Raw genomic sequence first — 19,076 nt, 5'->3', positions numbered from 1 at the left:
GTGTTAAAGATTTGTTTGTTTATGAGAGAGAGAGATATATCAAGCACATGTGTGTGCAGGGAGAGGGGCAGTGGGAGAGAATCTTTAAACAGACTCCCCACTGAGCTTGGAGCCCGGCCAGGGGCTCCATCTCACAACCCTGAGATCATGACCTGAGCCAAAACCAAGAGTCAGATGCTTAACCAAATGAACCACCCAGGTGCTCCTAAAGTTCAATGTTAAATAACAATACTGATAGCAGGCATCATCATCTTATTCCTAATTTTTTAGAAGATTTTATTTATTTATTTGACAGAAAGAGACACAGTGAGAGAGGAAATACAAGCAGGAGGAGTGGGAGAGGGAGAAGCAGGCTTCCGCGGAGCACGGAGCCCAAAGTGGGGGCCCGATCCCAGGACCCTGGGATCATGAACTGAGCTGAAGGCAGATGCTTAACAACTGAGCCACCCAGGCGCCCCAATTTGCTAAGATTTCTGTATTTAAGAACTAAATATGGTTTGTCATCTCACTTTTTTAACCTACTTTTGTCAGGTTTTAATGTGACTTTATGCCAACTTAGTCAATTTAGAAAATTTCTATCTTTTTAACACCCTGGAAGATTTTAAAAGTACATACTTATTGGAATTAAGAAGGCACAACAGATCTTGCATTTAATTCTGTCTAAGCCTGGCCTTAAGCTGCAGGTAATATCAAATTATCATCACTTTCTCTTCCATGGTTATTGGTATACTTTGTTTTGATTTTTTCTTTTTTGAAAAAGATTTTATTTTTAAGTAATCTCTACACTCAACATGGGGCTTGAACTCACAACCCCAAGATCAAGAGTTGTATGCTCTACTGACTGAGCCAGCCAGGTGCCCCTTGATTTCTTCTTGAATCAATTTTGTTAATGTATATTTCCTGAAAAACAATCATTTTATTTTATTTATTTAAAAAAAAATTAATTCCAGTATAGTTAACATACAGTGTTATATTAGTTTCAGGTATACAGTATGGTGATTCAACAATTCTATACTCAATGCTCATCATGATGAGTGCACCCTTAGTCCCCTTCACCTACTTCACCCAACCCTCCTCACTGCCCCTCTGGTAACCACCAGTTTGTTCTCTAGAGTTAAGAGTCTGGGTTTTGTTTTGTTTTGTTTTTTGTTTTGTTTTGTTTTTTGTCTCTTTTCTTCTTTGTCCATTTGTCTTATTTCTTAAATCCACATATGAGTTAGATCATATGGTATTTGTCTTTCTCTGACTGATTTATTTCACTTAGCGTTATACTCTCTAGCTCCATCCATGTTTTTCCAAATGGCAACAATCTTCATTTTAAAGAAATTTAGCATTGCATATGTATCCATCAGGGTTCTAATAGGAAATATATGACACGTTGATATAGGATCCTTCTGGAAGGAATTTATTTTTATTGATTTTTGTTTTATTATTTTATTTTATTGATACAAGGGCTATTCAGCCAGGTGTGAGTATGGGGGAAGTCAAGGGACAGTGCACTAATGTGGAGCTGGTTTCACAGCTATTTCCACCTCTGGGCCTAAAGAGTGGAGAGTCAAGTAGGCTGTCTGGCAAGAGTAGTGATCTTGGGTTGGGGACACATAGCCAGCCTGAGGCAGAGAGGGGTCCAAGAGGAGACATCCTCTGACCTCACCCTCCTCTGGCTGTCTGCTGGGAGACTATACTGGTGAAACCCAGGAAGGCAGAAGGCCCAGAGCCTTGTCAATGTGTCCATGCAGGTGTAGAGCAAATCTGGATGGGAGATATCCCCACTATATCTAGAAATAAGCACACTTCTTCATTTGAAGTGAAATTATATATATATATATATTCACTATAATTGTATTTCCAGTGTTCTTCCTTGTTTAATCTTGCTGGAATTTCACTAGTTTTTTTTTCAAGGAATCCCCTATTGGCTTTTGGTGACCTGTTCTCTTTTAAAATATTCTAACTCATCGATTATTGTGTTTATTGTTATTAATATTCCTTTGTCTCTTTCTGACTCCTTGGATTGACTGCTCAGTTAATTTAGTAACCTTTTCGGGGCACCTGGGTGGCTCAGTCATTAAGTGTCTGCCTTCAGTTCAGGTCATGACCCCAGGGTCCTGGGATCAAGCCCCGCATCGGGCTCCCTGCTCAGCGGGAAGCCTGCTTCTCCCTCTCCCACTCCCCCTGCTTGTGTTCCCTCTCTCACTGTGTCTCTGTCAAATAAATAAATAAAATCTTTAAAAAAAAATTTAGTAACCTTTTCTCCCCTTGAGTCATAATACAAGCAACTTCGAAAATGGTGTGGATTTTCCTTTGAACATAGGTATGGTCATAGCCCTAAGTTTTGAGGCACAGTGTTCTATCTTTCCTAAATATTCTGCGATTATATACCCATTGACACAGTAATTATTTGGGTGTTTGCCATGCAATTTTCAAAAGATTATTTTGTAAAAATTAGCTGTTTGCTATTAATCTCCTGGTGTATTGTATTATGGCTTTAAATGATGCCTGCTTTTGGAGTACCAAAAGTTGTACTCTGTTTGCAGGTTCAAAATTCAACATGCACTTGTCTCATTTACCATTTGAAGCTTCTACTTTGCCCACTTGATCTGTGAAAGACTGAGATATGAATTAAAAATCACCCAGAATTATTATTTTTTGTTAGTTTCTCCATTTTAACATAATGTTTCTTTGGCAGATAGGTTCCTAATGGTTATGTCTTCACTGTAGCCTGTACTTTTTATCTCTGTCAGTGAATCTTCTCTTCCCTTCAGTCTGTGTCTCTCCCAGGAATTCTTCTATGTTGCATATTAATATTGATCCATCATTTTATTTTTCATTTGTTTTTGCTACAATTACCTCTGCCTGCTCTCTAATTTTAACCTTTTTAAAATTCGTTTTGTTTTAAAGTGTTTGAGAGTCTCTGTATTGGTAATAGGGCAGTTTAAGAAATTTATAAGAAATTTATATTTATTGTTATAAACAGTCTATTTGGGTTTACTTCTGTTTAACTTTATTCTTTTTAAAAAATGTTTAAAAGATTTTATTTATTTATTTGAGAGAGAGAGAGCAAGGCAGAGAGCACAAGCTTGGGGAGAGGCAGAAGGAGAGGGAGAAGCAGACTTCCCACTGAGCAGGGAGCCCGACACGGGGCTCGATCCCAGGACCCCGGGATCATGACTTGAGTCGAAGGCAGACATTCAACTGACTGAGCCACCCAGGCGCCCCTGTTGTCTGATTTATGTTATACAGATTTGTATTTTCCTTGTGTTTATTTTTATATTTTGGAAGTATGTATCCTATTTAAAATTCTACTAGTGCTTACCTTCAAAATAAAAAATGATGGCCTATATTTTCTAAACATCAAAATTGTATCTTTTGTGTTCTAGATGTGCCATTATCTCTACTCTCCCGTTCCTCTCATAATCAATTCTTCTCCTTCCTTAATAACATCTGGAGTTTTTGTCCTGGATTATGATTATTACAAGATCGTATTTTATGTTATGTATCTCCTCCAGAAATAATTTTTGGTGTTAGCGTTTAGTTTTACAACCTGCCTTTCAATTACTGAAGTTGTTTCTATTTCTATCCCAAGCTCCTACTAGAAGCTGGGGATTGTGCTATGTCAGCGTGATACAGTGACAAGATCTGCCCTCACAGAATTTTACAGTCCCAAATAATAAAAGAATAAAAAAAGAAACAATAGAAAACAGGTGCCACAGTACTGTGGTGGGGGAATCATAAGGTACTAGAAATGGTACCTAAGTCAGACCTGGATTTGCAGTGGGTGGTGAGTTGGTTGGTCAGGGAAGATTTCTGGAGGAGGTGACATTGGAGCTAAGACCTGGCTAAGGAGGAGGAGTTACATAGGAGAGTTCTGAAGACAAGAGTGTTCCAGGTGAACCAGCCTGGGAGGTGAGGAGGAGCTGAAAAATGTTGGCCGGGTACGGAGCCTGACGTGGGAAGTGTGAGCCGGAGACTGGGGACGAAGGCAGGGCATGGGCAGGAGGAGCGCCAACCACTGTGATGAGGCTGGACACGACCTTGAGGACACAAGGGAGCCCTGGGACAACAAGCGAGTTGGGGAGTGACAGGATCAGATTTTAATTTCAAAAGCATCACCATGGCTACAACATAGAGAACAGTTTCCAGGGGCCATATTGGAGGCACAGAGTGCAGCTTAGGGGACATCTCCACAGGCTAGGAGAGATGGTGGCAGTCAGGATGGAAGGAGGAGGAAGATCCTGAAAGACAGTTAGGAGGTGGAGTTGAGGGAATCTGCAGACTTGAGTTTCCCATCCCTGAGATGGTCTTTCACCTCATCTCTTTGGCAGTTGGGGCATGTCCACCCCACGGGACTTCAGCCCAGGGCACCCCAGACAAGCTGCCCTTGCTAAGAGCACCCACAGGCTCCTACATCCGATGGTGAGTGCTCTGCCTTGCCTTGTGCTGCATCGGCCACATCTGACACGGTTAGTCAGGTCCTCCTCTATGATATGTTCTTCACTTGGTTTCTAGGAAGCCATGCTCTCATTCCACCTCCCTCACTGGCCCCTCCTGTTTCCTTGGTGGTCTTCTCATCGCTCCCTCTTCTTGATGTTGGCACACCCCTGCATTCAGTCCTTGTTCCTCTTCGTTTTCTATGTATTCTCACTTCCTGGTGATCCCATCCAGTCTCCTGGCTTTAAATACCATGTGTATGTAAAGAAGGTGTGGGACATATGCACGATGGAATGTTGCTCAGCCATAAAAAAGACCGAAGTCTTGCCATTGGCAACGACGTGGATGGGGCTAGAGAGTATAATGCTAAGTGAAATAAGTCAGGCAGAGAAAGACACATATCATACGATCTCACTTATATGTGGAATTTGAGAAACAAAACAAATGAGCAAAGAAGAAAAGACACAAACAAAAAAACCCCAGACTCTTAACTCTAGAGAACAAACTGGTGGTTGCCAGAGGGGATGCGAGGGGGGATGGGTGAAGTAGGTGAAGGGGACGAAGAGTGCAGTCATCATGCTGAGCACTGAGGAATGTACAGAATTGTGGAATCACTGTATTGTACACCTGAGACTAACGTAACACTGGGTGTTGATTCTACTTGACTAAAAATAAATAAATACCACCCACATGCCCCTGGCACTCAAAAGTGTATCTCCAGGTCAGTCAAATCCTTCCCTCAAGCTCTGGACTGGAACAGCCTACTGCTTCCTTGGTATCAAAACAAGCCCCGAGTTCTGTTACTTACTCTACCCACAACCTTCCCACCTCAGCTGATGGCAAACCCATCTAACCAGCCTCTCGGGCTGAATGCCTTGGAGTCATCTTTGACCCCTCTCTTTCTCTCATGTCGCACATCCAATTTGCCAAGATATCCTGGTGGTTCCACCTCCAAAATACATCCAGAATCAGAGCGCCTCCCTCACGCTTGCCGCCAGCGCCCCTCACGTGGATTCTGGCAACAGCCCCCTAACTTGTCCCTCCACTTCTGTACTCCTCCTCCTGACGTATTTCCTCAGCACACAGGCCAGAGCGTCCCCATCAAATGTTAGTGGGTCCCGCCACTCTGCTCAAGCCCCTCCCATGGGCAAAGTCATGACAGTGCCTTATAAGACCCCATACCATCTGAGCCTCTCCTCCACCGCTGGTCTCATCTCCTACTGTCACCAGCTCTCTCCACCATCAGCCACACTGGTCCCCTCATTCTGCACACAGGTCAGGCCCACTCTAGTCTCAGGTTGCATACTGGCTGCTGGTTGGCTGGCCCCTTCCCCCCTAGATACTTGCAATGCCCACATCCTCACCTCTCTCAAGTCTTGACTCAAAGCCACCCACCCTTGCTACTGCACTGACAACTGCAACTGCTCACCCTTTCCCCCACTTTCTCTCTCTCTAGCCCTTATCATCTTATTGGCTCATTTTTTATGCTCATGGTTTAAAGACTGTCTTCCCCTTAGACTATAAGCCCCACGAAGGCAGGAATACTTCTTTCCCGCTTGAACTGTTCACTCATATATCCAAAGCACCTAGTATGTTGCTGACACATGGCTGGTGCTCAATAAATATCTCTTGACTAAATAATCAAATAAATAGCAGTATTTTTTTGATGCATTAGGAAGGCATATCTTATGAGCCCCTGATATCTAAAAGTGTTTTACTTTTGCCATCAAAATGAAAACCACCCTGGATGAGTCTAAAATTCTAGCATCCAAACTTTTTCTTTAAAAATCTGAAGATGGTATTTCCTTATCTCATGATACTGTGGCAGCAGAGAAATCAGAGTCCAGCCTGAGTTTTATCCCTTTATGAATAACTGTTTTCTGCTCGGATGCGTGGCAAGATTTTTCCGTGCTTTTTTAGAACACTTTTGCTAGAATGTATATAGGAATGTGTCTCCCAGGACGCCTTGCTGGCTCTGCTGGTAGAGCACGAGACTCTTGATCTCAGGGTTGTAAGTTCAAGTCCCATGTTGGGCATAGAAATTACTTAAAAATAAAATCCTAAAAAAAAAAAAAGAAATTAAAGAGAAGGAATGTGTCTCTCATCACTGATTTGCAGAGAATATCCATTCAAATTCTAGGAGTTAAGACTTCTAGTGCAGCTAAGTTTTCTTCTATTATGTCTTTAATTACTATTTTTGATCCATTTGCTCTAGGCTCTTCTTCAGTAACATCACTTTTCTGTAGGTTGGCTTTCTACCCTCTGCTCTTCATGACCACCACTTTTTTTTCTATTTCTTCATTCTTTTTTTTTTTCTTTTGCACTTAGGAAATGCTTTTAACATTAGTCCTCCTTGTAGTGAACACACTGTGGTTGATTTTCCAACACTTCAAAGGGTTAGTATAATTCAGTCGGGGTAACTCCATTTTCCTTGTCATCTCTGGTTTGGGAAAGTGCATGTTTAAGTCAGCCTGGGCCAGTGAAACACAGGAGGGCCACCTCAGGGCTTCCAGAGAAAAGCAATTGGACTTGAAGCTGGCTGGCCCAGTTGTTGCTGGAAGCCATCTTATGACCAAGAGGTGAGACATTCTGAGGATAAAGCTGACTCACTGAGGTTGGAAAAATCTGGTTCCTTGATGGCACCATGGGACACAGAAACAACCAATCCCAAAGCCTGCCTTGCTTCTCCATTTCTTGTTATTTGAGATACAGTGGAGGCTGGAACTAAGTCAGGAGCTGCCCAGCGGGGGCTGTGACCATGAGGAGGAGCCGTCAGGGTGCCAGAGCCTTGGAGATGCAGGTGCTGCTGGCAAAGCTACCAAGGCAGAGAAAGAGGAGAAACACCCTGGCTTCATTTTCCTTCCACACCTAGTTTTCCATGGTGTCACCTTCTGCTGAAGCTGGCCAGAAGCCAGCTGGTATGGGACTTTGAGCTCAGCTTGAAAGGTCTAGCTGCGCTGCCCGCCTCCCCTCAACATGCAGAGTAGACTGTGGGGACACCAGGGAGGGGATCTGAAGGCACACGTGCCAACAGCACAGCTCCCTCACTTACATCCCTGGCTCTGTGCCCTTTATGAATCGGTTCTGCTTTTTGCTTCCTTTCATGTGCTCTCCACCCTCCCACTGTATAACCTTGCGTCCTCCATCTTCCCTTTCACGCCATTCTACTGCCTTGTCCCCGTAACCGGCTCTGTTTGAGGGACTTAGAGGCTATGTCTTGCACTCTGTAGATGAGGCACCCATGGCACACAGTTTCTGATTTTCTTCTGGATCTTCTGATGGGAGGTATGGGTCTCCTTTCTAGTCTCTGGATGCTGTCTCCGTTATTCGTTTTTCTGCCCCCCTTTCCCTGTCATGGATCCATTTATTTATCTCCCTATTCATCTGTGATTAAGGCAAGATCAGACACGAGGTCTGTTAAAATGCAGGAGAAGTCCGTGGTGCCGTTCTCATTCCACTTGGGAGACTGTGGAGGGGCCGCGTGGAGGAAGGCTCGCAGGGACGACGCCCAGCCCCGTTCCACTTCCACATTCACCTGGTAACTGTGCCCCACCGGGAGGTCTCTTCTCCTACCCTCTTCCCAGCAGAGTCAGCTGGTTGCTATGCAACCCGGGTTCCTCGGTTTCCACCTCTGCACTTTGCTGCATCTCCTAGAATGCACTGCATCTCCAAAGGCATCCCGTATGGCCTGGTCGACTTTAAAAACATTTTTGTAATGTCTGCCTGATTGCCTGAAAACTTAGGGCAGCGTGGCAGAGGAGCGGGGCTCCCTGACTCCGACATGAGGTCATCGTGTTGGTGCTGCGGATTTGCTCTTCTCCCCGCTCCCTTCCTATCTCCCTTCCCTCCTCTTGCCTGTCTTTGCAGATGTGACAGTACGAAGACAGGAACAGCTGCCCTTCAAAAGCTGGTACTCACATTACCACTGTAAGAATGATCACCACTGGGCCCCTCCCTACCCGAAATTTGTTTTTTGTTTTTTTTCCCAATCCATTACTGTTTTGAAGTCAGATGTAAGCGGGCTTTGGAGCAGGAGAGAGATGGAATGGCAGAGCGAGAGCCAGGCAGGCAAGCGTCTTCCTACCCGAGCCTTGCCCAACCTTATCCTTTCACCATTGCACAGTGTGCCCCCGAAGTGTGGATATTTCTGGCTTCCACGAGCCACCACTAACATGCCATTTTCTGGAGCACGGCAGTCTCTGATTTCAGTTGTCCCCCTTGTGCGCTGGGAGGAAACCAGGCCATGAAGAGGAGCGGTTCACACTGGACCCCTCCAGATCTAGTCTCCTAAGCCATTCCTGCTTCTTCAGACCTTCCCCCGGCTACCCTCACCCAGCCAGTGACCCTGCGTTGGCCCCCTCCCTTCTCTCTGCAAAAATGTTAAATGGTCCCCAGGGACTGCACGCGACAGGGAGGCCTCTCCCGCACTGTCCCCCCAGGAAGAGCTGCCCTCCCTCGGCAGATGCTCCCCCTCTTCCCTGGGGCCCCTCCTCTCTGGGTCACAGACTGTGACCAAGTCTTATTGCCTGTCTCTGGGAATTCATTTCCTGTCTCTCCTCTGTTCCACTTCTCTGGGGCTCCGCGGCCCTCCCCAATCCCCCGGCACTGTGCCCCCTCATGTTTGCCAGGCAGCTGGCTGCTTTCATTATTTTTATGCCAACACAGTTTAAAAATCTCGGCTGCCTCCTTGCTGTCTGCAGAGATGCAGACTGACATCCTGGTGTCATTAGGGTCCACGCACACTCTCCTCAGCTAATGAGGCGGCAGAAAGAAAATTAAGGGGAAAAAAAATCACACAGGCACATTGCTCTATATGTAGATGGAGAAATAAAACAAGAGCAAGAAAAACAGAGGTGCACCATTTACGAGGGCTCGCCTGCCTCCTCTCCCCTGGGGAGGGGTGCACATGCAGCTCGGGTGGAGACAGGAAACGGAGTCTGGTTTTTGACTACTGCAACCCCAAGATTCTCCCACTAAAAAGCTTGTGAAATTGGGAGTATGGTGAAGTCACTTTACCTAATTCTGTATGTAGGTAAAACGGAATCGCAAAAACTTGAGGTCCATCCTTCCAGCGTGGTCAGTGCCCAGAAAGTGAGGAAAGACTAGAGCTCTGCAGATGTTTCTAGAATCTGTCATTCTTGCCGCCAACCTTCATTTCCCATTGTGGAAGCTATCTGCATGCCTCACCTAGATCGCCACAGCGGTCTGTGCTTTTCCACCAGTCCCCTGCCCTGGCATGTTCTCTACACTGCAGCAGAAAAATCAACCCCGGTACTCATTTGATTATGCCACCTCTCCTGCTGCAAATGATGTAATACATTCCCATTGTTCTTAAGACAAAGGCCAAAACCCTTAACCCCTGAAGGCTCTTCCTCTGGCCCCCTCTCACTACTTCCTCCCAGCTCCTGGGGCATCTTTCAACTGCGCCCATTACAGTGCTCCTTCCGCCCTAGGACACTTGCCCGTGCTGTTCCTTCTGCCCCCAATGGTCCTTCCTCTCTTCACAGGGCTGAGTCTTCAGCCTTCAGGTCTGGGCTCACTCCACACGTGCTTGGAGGGGCCTTTCACCCCATCCTCTGCCCCAGCCAGCTCAGGCCCCCTGTTTGGCACTTTCCAGCTGCAGAGGGCCTTGTTCGAACAGCTCTCTGACCGTGGCAACTTCACCCTGGGTGTGTGGTGGTCTAAGTCAAAGCTGGCCTCCACTCAGGTGGCAGGCAGCTCCAGGAGGGCAGGACATACGCATGCTGTGGTCCAACACGAACTCCTGCCCTGAGCACAGGAGTTCCGAGAAGCGTCTGCAGAAGGAGTAAGAAAGTGCGGGTGGGACACACAGCCCGTGGGTGTGGTTCGGGGACAAAGGCTCACCGCTGCTGCTGTCCCTGCACGTCCCCCGCTCCTGGACCCGGTCCGAACCATTCAGACGGCCCAGGCCAGGGGCACAAGGAGCAAGAGACGTGAGCAAAACCCTTTATTCCAGACCAAGCATCCGACCCCCAGTCAACTAGTGACAGTTGCAAAACAAATTCGGGTCCCCAGGTGTGTGTTTCCCTGCCCTCCTGCCTGCTCTCCTGCAGGCCGGGCCCCCGCCTACGCTGACAACTCTCAGGATTCAAACCCGGCTGCAGCCTGCCACTGCGCCTGCACCTGCCCTCGCGCCCCGACGTCTGACTCCGGTGTTAACTAGCGGGCAGCCGGGCAGAAAGGCCTGGCACTGTCAACATGCTCGCTTCCCAAGCCGTGACACCACTTTGATTTTCGGGGCAGAGCACTGCGCACGGCTCCGATGGATGCTTCGAGTCCGCCTGCCGCGGTGACGGTGCCTTTGTCTGGGCATGGGGGAGCTGTGATTTATGTCATAAGCTCGCTGTGAAACCTTTGCCTCAGTAATTCTGAGCTCCGTGGGTGTCTCTTTACATCTATTTAAAGCACGGCTGCTGCCCACGGGCGGCGTGCTCTGTGACATTCCCCGGTGCCTCTGCGTACGCCCCGCCATGGCGCTGAGTCTTGCCTGCAGAGCATCTTTGTGGCTCGTTTCAGTGTTGGCTGCGCACTCCAAGTCTGCTGAGCAGAGTCGGATGTGTCCCTTTGATGTCCTGCGTGGTGATTAGACCCGTTCCCTGGTGGACCACGTGCAGGGGGCTGGGGGGAGGGGCATGCTGCTGCCTGATTTCCAGAGTTTGCCCTGTTTGTCTTGGGGCGGCTAGTACAAACACGGGCGCTTGTATCTGTGTTTACAGGATTCTCAGCGGGGTGGTAAATGCGTTCCCCTTTGCAACCTGCTCCAGATCGGAGCGCCAGGAGCTGGTGGCTGTGGACCCCGTGGGCACTCCTCCGTGGGGTGCCCCCTAGAGGTGTGGGGGACCTCAGCGTAAAGAAGTCAGATCCCCATTTCCAGAGATCTAACCTGCAGGCCACTGGGCCCTGGAGTTGCTGGAATCCCCTTCATTCATTCAACAACACTGAGGAATTGCAGGTGTAGGCACTGCCCTACGTGTGTGTGTGTGTGTGTGGGGGGGGGTGACAAGGTGGCAATGCTTTATTGTGAACGCTTCCTAGTATTAAGATTTCTCAAGGAAGCTCCAATCTCTTCCCGAATGGTGTGAAATTGCTAAGAGATTCATTGTCACTTTTAGGAGCCAGGCGCTTCTCATGCCCTCTTGGTCCCTGCTATATAATAAACGGCCTCCAAAGTCAAACCTACCTGCAGCTTGCACCCCCAGTGATGATGCTCTAGTGTCATGTGGCTGATGAAGTATGTGGGCATCCCAGGAGAGGGCCCTTGGAGGCCCAGACGGGAGACGCTGTGCCTTCTCCTGCATCTTGAGGTGAAGGCAGGGTAATTCTTATAGCTCTGAAGACAGTTCAGGTGCTAGAGGCCCTGTCCCCAGGGATGACGTTCGTGGGGCTGCACTTAGGACTTGGAAACCTACAGAGATCACTCAGATCGCACGACTCCAGGGCTAACAGCAGATTATGACTAGTCACTACTGAAATATATTGACTTTTTTTTCTTTCAAAGAATTTGCCCCAAATATTTTTCACTTTTGGCCCATTGCGTAAAGCCATTTGTGTGTTTCTTGTTCCTTCTGTACGCAGATTCATGCTGGGAGGGGTGAAGTGAGTAATGCAAACATGGTATGACCTGGAGGGGCAGCAGGGGTGGCCTGTTTCCACTGTGCCGGCTGATGAACTAACACTGCTAATATTGGGACACATTGCCATGTAAATGATGACTATAAAAGGTAATTTATATTATATTATATATAATATAAATGCTGGTGTTCCCTTTCCAGAATCTGCCATACTGAAATCCTGCAGTAGTGGAGTGTAATGGAGAACAATTCAAAGATACTGTGAGAGGTAGGGGAAGAACCTGGTCACAGTGTTGGTGAGGTAAGGACACACCCAGGGAGTTGTGTGGGTGGATTTCCCCCCTTTCACCCATGTTTCACCCAGCACGCATCTACAAGGCAAAGTTGGCATTTGAGAGAGATGTGTGGATTTCACTATTTCAGACCACTTAGAGTGCTGTCCCCCCCCCTTTTTTTAATTGTTATTAGAGTGCTGTCCTTTTAAAGTAGAAGCTTTTTAGCTATTTGTTCAAAACTTACCTGGCCAAAGTATGTCTCCTGCATATGATCAGTGAGTCTGGGGATGATTTTTAAGTCAAGCACACTCAATTTATACCTAATGGAATGACTTCTCTTCTAATGGAGTCTTTTTAGGAGGACGAGCCCTTATTCCAACCAATATTTGGGGGACTTTTTTTTGGGAAATATTTTCCATCTTCTAAGTACTTTCTCTGATAGGCAATCTTTACTCTTTATCTTTGTCACTTCAGGGTAGATCTGACACGTGGAAAAAGCGGCAGGCTGGTCAGAGTCAAGTCTGCAAAGTGGGGCTGAAGTCCCAACACAGCCCTGACCCTGAACTGGGCATTTCACCTGGTTGAAACCCAGGTAGGAGAATCTCATGTGCCTGGGTCATGTGCCTGGCGTATTTTGCAGGAGTGTGGTTTGTACTGAATGACAGAGATCTGCACCACGTGTCAAGTGCTTTCATTATGTCATCAGTAAGGTAGGTGGTCAGATTGGGTATTTCGTTTCAGATCAAACACTGGACTGACTTTCATTGTTTACCAATTAGATAAGCTGCCAAAATATTTTGAGCCATGATGGCGTCATCCAACTAAGTGCCCAGGGTCCCCAGTGTAACCAGTTTTCTTTCTTTCTTTTTCTTTTAAAAATTATTCTTTAAGTCGGCTCCATACCCAAGATGGGGCTTGAACTCACAACCCTGGAATTAAGAGTTGCATGCTCCACCAGCCAGGCACCCGGGCAACTGAATTTTCTAGCAACTCTGGCCAGGAGGCTTCGGGGCCCTGCCTTCCAAGTGTGGGTCCGAGTCCAGCAGCCTCGGCCTCACCTGGGAACCTGGTAGAGCTGCACTCCCCCACCTCCTGCACCTGGGCATCAGGAGCTGCATTTTGCCTGGTCCCGGGGGGGGGGGGGGGAGTTGGGGGCCCCTTAAAGTTTAGGAAGCGCGTGGAGCCCCGGCTGCAGGCTCGTCCCTGGGGCCCTCTTCTTACCTTGGGGAAGGCGTCGGGCCACACGGTGGGGGAGCCGTGGTTGAGCAGCGCCTGCACCGTGCGCTGCGGCGCGGCCTCGGGCGCGCAGGCGGCCGTCTGCAGGGCGCGGGCCAGCGGCGAGGCCCCGCCATAGTCGAGCGCGCCCGCGTCGGCGCCGTGCCGCAGCAGGAGGCGCGCCAGCTCTGGGCACGCGCGGCCGCAGGCCTTGTGCAGTGGGCTGCTCTCGTCCTCGTCGCGCGCGTCCGCCGCCGCCCCGCGCCGCAGCAGGAGCGCGCACAGGCGCAGGCAGCGCGCGTGCTCGTCGGGCCGCCGCGCCGGGCCGCACGCCGCGCTCAGGGGCGTCTCGCCGCGGCCGTTCCTCGCGTCCACGCGCGCGCCGCAGCGCAGGTAGAGGCGCGCGTGCTCGTCCAGGCCGCGCTGCGCCGCCACGTGCAGCGGCGTGTCCCGGCCCGCGCCGCTCGCGCGGTGCACCGAAGCGCCGTGCTCCAGCAGCGCCTGCGCGCACCTGCGGGGAGGCCAAGGCGGGTCACCCGGAGGAGGCCGGGGGTCGGGGGGGGTGTGGGGGGGGTGGGGGGGGTGGGGGGTCGGGGGGGAGTGGTGGCGACTTCCAGACAGCCTCGACCGGCCGCCTCCGCCCGCCGCTCCGCTCCACCCCTCGGGACGAGTTGGCTCCCTGGAAAGCAGGGGCGGCTCTCAGTTCAGCTTTTCCGTGCCCGGGCGGGGGGGAGTTCGGACTGAGCGGGGGAGGAAACGAGATTATGGCCAACCCTGGGGGCCACAAATGGTGGAAGTAGCTAGGAACGTTTCCGGAGAATCGCCGTGCGGAGTAGGACCTTAGGAGGAATTGGTAAGGGGCTTGGTGCTACTTTGCAAGGTAATGTGGTTCAAGTGGCAGTGCTCGAAGCACTCATTACCGGAGCTCTTTGTCACAGCTGGCAGTCACAGAGGGCCTAGGAGTCCTGGTTCTAAAGAGGGGCCCTTAGACTGTCAGGCTCTTTCTCCTCCCGCAGGTATCTCTGCCGTAAACTGTTTGGCTTTGGTGATGGTGTGGACTCTGCCTCTTCAAGGCACTGACACAGATTGGCACTGGGGTGTCCTCAGGACTGGAAGAAGGGGGTGGAGCACACAACCGTGCCTAATTGTGGGGCTACCTTTGTTTCAATCGGACTTTCCTTGGAGACTGTGAATCTTGGCTGGGCCCATTTGGGTACAGACCCCAGTGGTTTCCTGGGGGGGGGTCCCAGACTCCCACGGGACCCTGTGGTTCCCCCCCCCCAGAGGTGGGAGTCTTCTGCTGCCTCGAGGTCCACCAGCTGGAACCCCAAGACCAGTGCCTCTCTCAGGAGCGCGGCTTCCGCAGAGCCTCTCGACACCTGGGAGAACGCTCACACAACTACCGAAGCGCAGATGGCGGGCTGCTGACCAGGCCAGGCTCACGCTGGGCCTTGGGCCTCAGACCCCGATGGGAAACTGTAGGCTGAAGGCAGGAGGCCCGCCGCACAGATCCTCCGCCCTGGGGCCAGCCCTTGTCCTTCGTGGGCACTGCCAAAACACCAGCACCACTTCAGAGCCCTGCTCCCGGGTCACCGTCTGGACAAGCCATGAGTGTGCTTGCCTCACCCGTGGAGCCTCTGGCCGCGCCTGTTGGTCCCCTTCTCATCTCCGCCCTGTTGGGACTTGAGTCGTAGGCCCCTCATCCCTCAGCCCCCCCTGGCATCCTTCCTTCCCCGGGCGGCACTGTGGTCACTCTTCTCGGCATCCCGGCCCCTGGAACTGGGGGGACGTGGCCGTCCCCCACGCCAGATGGCCGCGTCTTCCATGCGGAGCCCGGTGGTCATCCACCTGCTCTTCCCCACTTGGCTGCTGAGTGCCCTCAGAGGAAACGCCGTTCTTGGACCCTAGCCTCCGGCCTCCCTGGGCCCCGGGGAGCTCGCGTTTGCCCGGCAGTCCACTTTTGAAGGCCAGTTCCTCCCTCCTTGCCCTTTGATAGCAACTCCAATTGTGGGTCCTTAGCCTCCGCTCCCTATTTCTCCCGTCTGCTCCATCCGCCCTCTCGTCCTGCTTCCTTCGGAGCTCCGGCTCTCTCAGGAGCGGCCACCGGTCCTGCCTTCTGCGCACGAGTCCACCCTGACACCCACTAGGATCTGTTTCTGCAGCAAGCATTCTGTCCTTGCCCCGTATGTCTGGGGAAGGGAGTCCCGTCTCCATCAGCTGCCCCCAGATTCAATCCTCTTCCGCCTCCCTGGGGGTCTTGTTCTGTGAGTTACTTGTTCTTTGCCTTTTCCTTGTCACCCAGCTGCCCCGCATTTCAACTGGTCACTCGGCCCCGGGGACTCCACCTGGTCAATGGTCACCGGAAATGCCTCCTCCCTCCACTCCCACTTTCACTGCCCTTTGCGGAGGCCCACATCATTTCTAGCCTGAGCCTTAGCCACGGACCCCTACTCTGCCCCCTACTCTAATCTAATAAGCTCCATACTACCTGGAAAGAGCCTTTCCAGTGTGACTTAAGACATGCGCCAGCTGAAAACCCGACGGCTCCTCCTGCCCACTGCACAAAGCCTGTGCCCCTCCCCCCCTTCCCCTCCCCACCCCCCCCCCCGGCCCCCACGGGACACGGCCTGACGCAGCTCCCGTGGGCCTCCCTGGCTTTATTTCCTGGAGCTCCACCTTGTGCTTCAGTCCTGCCTGGCCAGGTTCTTAGAACACACTTGCTGTGTCGTGCCCTCACACCTTCTGCATGCTGCTCCTTCCTGAGGGCAGTGCACACATTCCTAACTTCCCCTCCTCTTATTCTGTGTCGACTTCCCTGTGTCATACCCCTGTGTTGTCCTATTCCGTATACATGAAGTGCCCGGGCATCGCATTTATCACACCAGGTTTCAAACGTTCACTAGCACGTCTGACTCCTCTCTTAAGACCGGTGGCTCCTTGAGTGTAGAATCAGGGGTTTTATTGGTCTCTGCACATTGGTGCCTGGGGCAGAGCTAGACCGCCATGGGTATTTTCCGAAAGCACGGTGCACCAAGGCATCTGGCTAATGAACATCTTTCAGCTCTCCTTCCTGTGGCTGCTGTTTTTCCTGTTATTTACCTGGCTGGGGCTCCGAACGAGATCCCCCATTGAGGGTGTCCAGGCTGGAGGTGGTTGCTGCCCTTCGATCCGTTCATGTCTCCACCCCAGGTCTCTCAGTATTTTTAATTCTGTCTATTTCTCTAGCCTCCCGATAGCAGTATCTGGAGAAGTGGTCTGTCTTGGGGGAAAAAATCTTTACAAATAAGTACAGTTTGATGTGAAATGTCCTTTGGGACAATAACCAGCTAAGAGAGGATGCAAATTTCACAATCAGAGTGCTTCACATTTGCTTCCTCCTTGCCTCTCTGGGAGGCATTTTGAACAGTGCAGCAGGAGGTGACAAATCAAGGGTTCTGTCTCATTTTGCCGCTGAGCCTGTGTGTGCTCACAAACAATCACAAAACATTTTCTTCTACTATTTTTTTTTTTTTTTTTAAAGCGCCCAGCCTCTCCAAAGAAGTCTGCTGGGAAATACAGCTGGGCCTCTTTTCCCCGTCCAGAGCCTAACTGGCGGATGGCCAGGTTGTTGTTTGCAACAAGGATACCCTTCAGAAGAATGAGGGCACCGGTCCAACCTCCGGAGGGCTGCAGGTGCCCTTTTTTGTTTTTAATGAAGAGCCTCTAATTGGTTAAACCTTGGCACTTCCTTCGAGCAGGTAATGATGTAAGTTGCAGACCACAGGCACAAGAGAAACAACACAAACAATTCACTGAGGCAGATCTCTGCTGGTGCACACTGGGCAGTCATCAAAAATGAAGGTGTGGGAGCCTGTTTAATGACATGGAAAGCTATTTGCAGTGTTATGTGAAAAGATTAGGTACAAAACAACACTGGACAGTCTTGTTTAAAAAAAAAAAAAGCAGAGACGTAGGCATCGAGAGCAAGCAAGCCCAGAATTCGAGAGGCCGATGTGTGTTTACCTATGGCTGATGGGGTGAGGGGTGCTTTGATTTCCTTTTGGCTTGCCTGTATTTTTCAAAATGTCCGTAATGAATCAGAGTTACAGTTTGAGAAGGGAGCAAGAGAGGCTGATAATAACAAACCCATTCCCCGTCGGCTGTTGCGACAGTTCCTGGATTCTAAGAGTGTCAGCTCAGTTTTCCAGGTTCCCAGAATGAGCTCAAAGTTTCCACTGCTCTGTCCAGGTCCAAGCCGTGCTCCCAGAAAGTATGTATGGCAGTACCCCCGAGAAGGTGAGCCTGAAGGTGGGCAGGGGCTGTGAGAAGCAGAGTGATAAGTGATAACAGTCTTGGGGACCTCCTAGACCTGACCTTGTAGGTGTCAAGGTCTCCAGTGGAAGAGGAAATGGCCCAGCAAGGAAAGCCCCACCCAAGCTTTTGCACGAGTCTGTGGGCAACTCAGCTTTGGCTGAGTCCTTTCCTTGGGGGCAGGTTTTGTGAGGTTTCCTGCTATCCTGCTAGGCAAGTCAGGAAGGCCTGGAGCTAGTGTCCAACAGTCACTGTCAGGACCCAAGGGTATGTTCCCATCTAAGCATGTCAGAACCAACTTGTCTCTGTTTTACAGGAATTCAGGAGACACTGTGCTGTCTGAACAGCCTCTGATCCAAAGCAGCTGGGGTGAACACTAACGTCTCCTATTCCTCGTCGCTGTCTTTGATAATGATCGTGGTGACAGGTTGTTACAGTGGCCCAAGGTTCACAGTACACGGAAAAAGTAGCTTGAGCCAAAAGGCAGGAGTTAATAGAGATGAGCCTATTAAGGGCTGTTGAATCAGTGTCATCTTAACTTATTTCTAAGTGGGGAAGTAGGACTCTGAGCCCACATCCCCCACACGGCTCCCATCTACCTTCCAATGTCTTCCTGGGGCACTGCCTAGTTACCTCCCAGGTGCAGAAGTCCACACCAGTCCTTCACCTGGGCTTTTCTGCTGTTTCCTCGCTCCTGTACCGTTTGATACCACCTGCCAAGCCTCCCTGCATCCTGTGAGGCAATGCCTACTCCAGGCTTTCCTTCTTCCATCCTCCCTCCTCCTCATTATTCGGTTTACACAAAGCCCTCAACAGTGGGATTTCAGAGCCTCTGGACCTGAGCTGAGAGGTCCCCAGTATTTGATTTTTAAATTTATTTTTAAAAAATGTTATCTGCGGTTTTTGCAACAAATCTGCACTGTGGGTGGAATTTGCAGGTGGGAAAATTGAGGCTTAAAAGACCAGTGACTTGCATAAGGACATACAGCCAAGGTCTTCCTCCTCTAGCTTCAAAGCTCTCAGCCATGCCACCCATCTGCTGCCTGTTCCCATCGGTATCATCTGTTAAGCACTCTCTCCGAGCAAGGCACTGTGCGACGAATTTTCCGTAAGTTATTTCTGGACTTTTCTGCCAGTGCTTCATGCATTCACTTGCTCATTCAATAAGTGGGGGGGACACTGTCCGTGCTGTGTTTAGTACTGCCCTCAAGGCAGGGAGAAGTGTGTCTTGTCTGAGCACGTCATAAGAATTTCTGGACAGACTTGCAGCAGGACA

General features: G+C 50.1%; 1 protein-coding gene across 2 annotated transcripts in view; it reads right to left on the bottom strand.

The window, feature by feature from the left end:
• Window positions 1–19,076, bottom strand: part of ASB18 (ankyrin repeat and SOCS box containing 18) — a 60,081-nt gene that overhangs the window by 3,315 nt on the left and 37,690 nt on the right. For both annotated transcript variants that reach the window (XM_028105087.1, XM_088022012.1), the window contains one exon: window positions 13,517–14,021. In XM_028105087.1, the coding sequence (XP_027960888.1) occupies window positions 13,517–14,021 (505 nt within the window). The remainder of the gene's footprint in view (window positions 1–13,516; window positions 14,022–19,076) is intronic.

This window comes from Eumetopias jubatus, unplaced genomic scaffold, assembly GCF_037043125.1.
Source record: "Eumetopias jubatus isolate StellerSeaLion01/CBP00866 unplaced genomic scaffold, mEumJub1_p1.0 scaffold_3, whole genome shotgun sequence".
Taxonomy (NCBI): Eukaryota; Metazoa; Chordata; class Mammalia; order Carnivora; family Otariidae; genus Eumetopias; species Eumetopias jubatus.
This window is presented reverse-complemented; position numbering and strand designations above follow the sequence as displayed.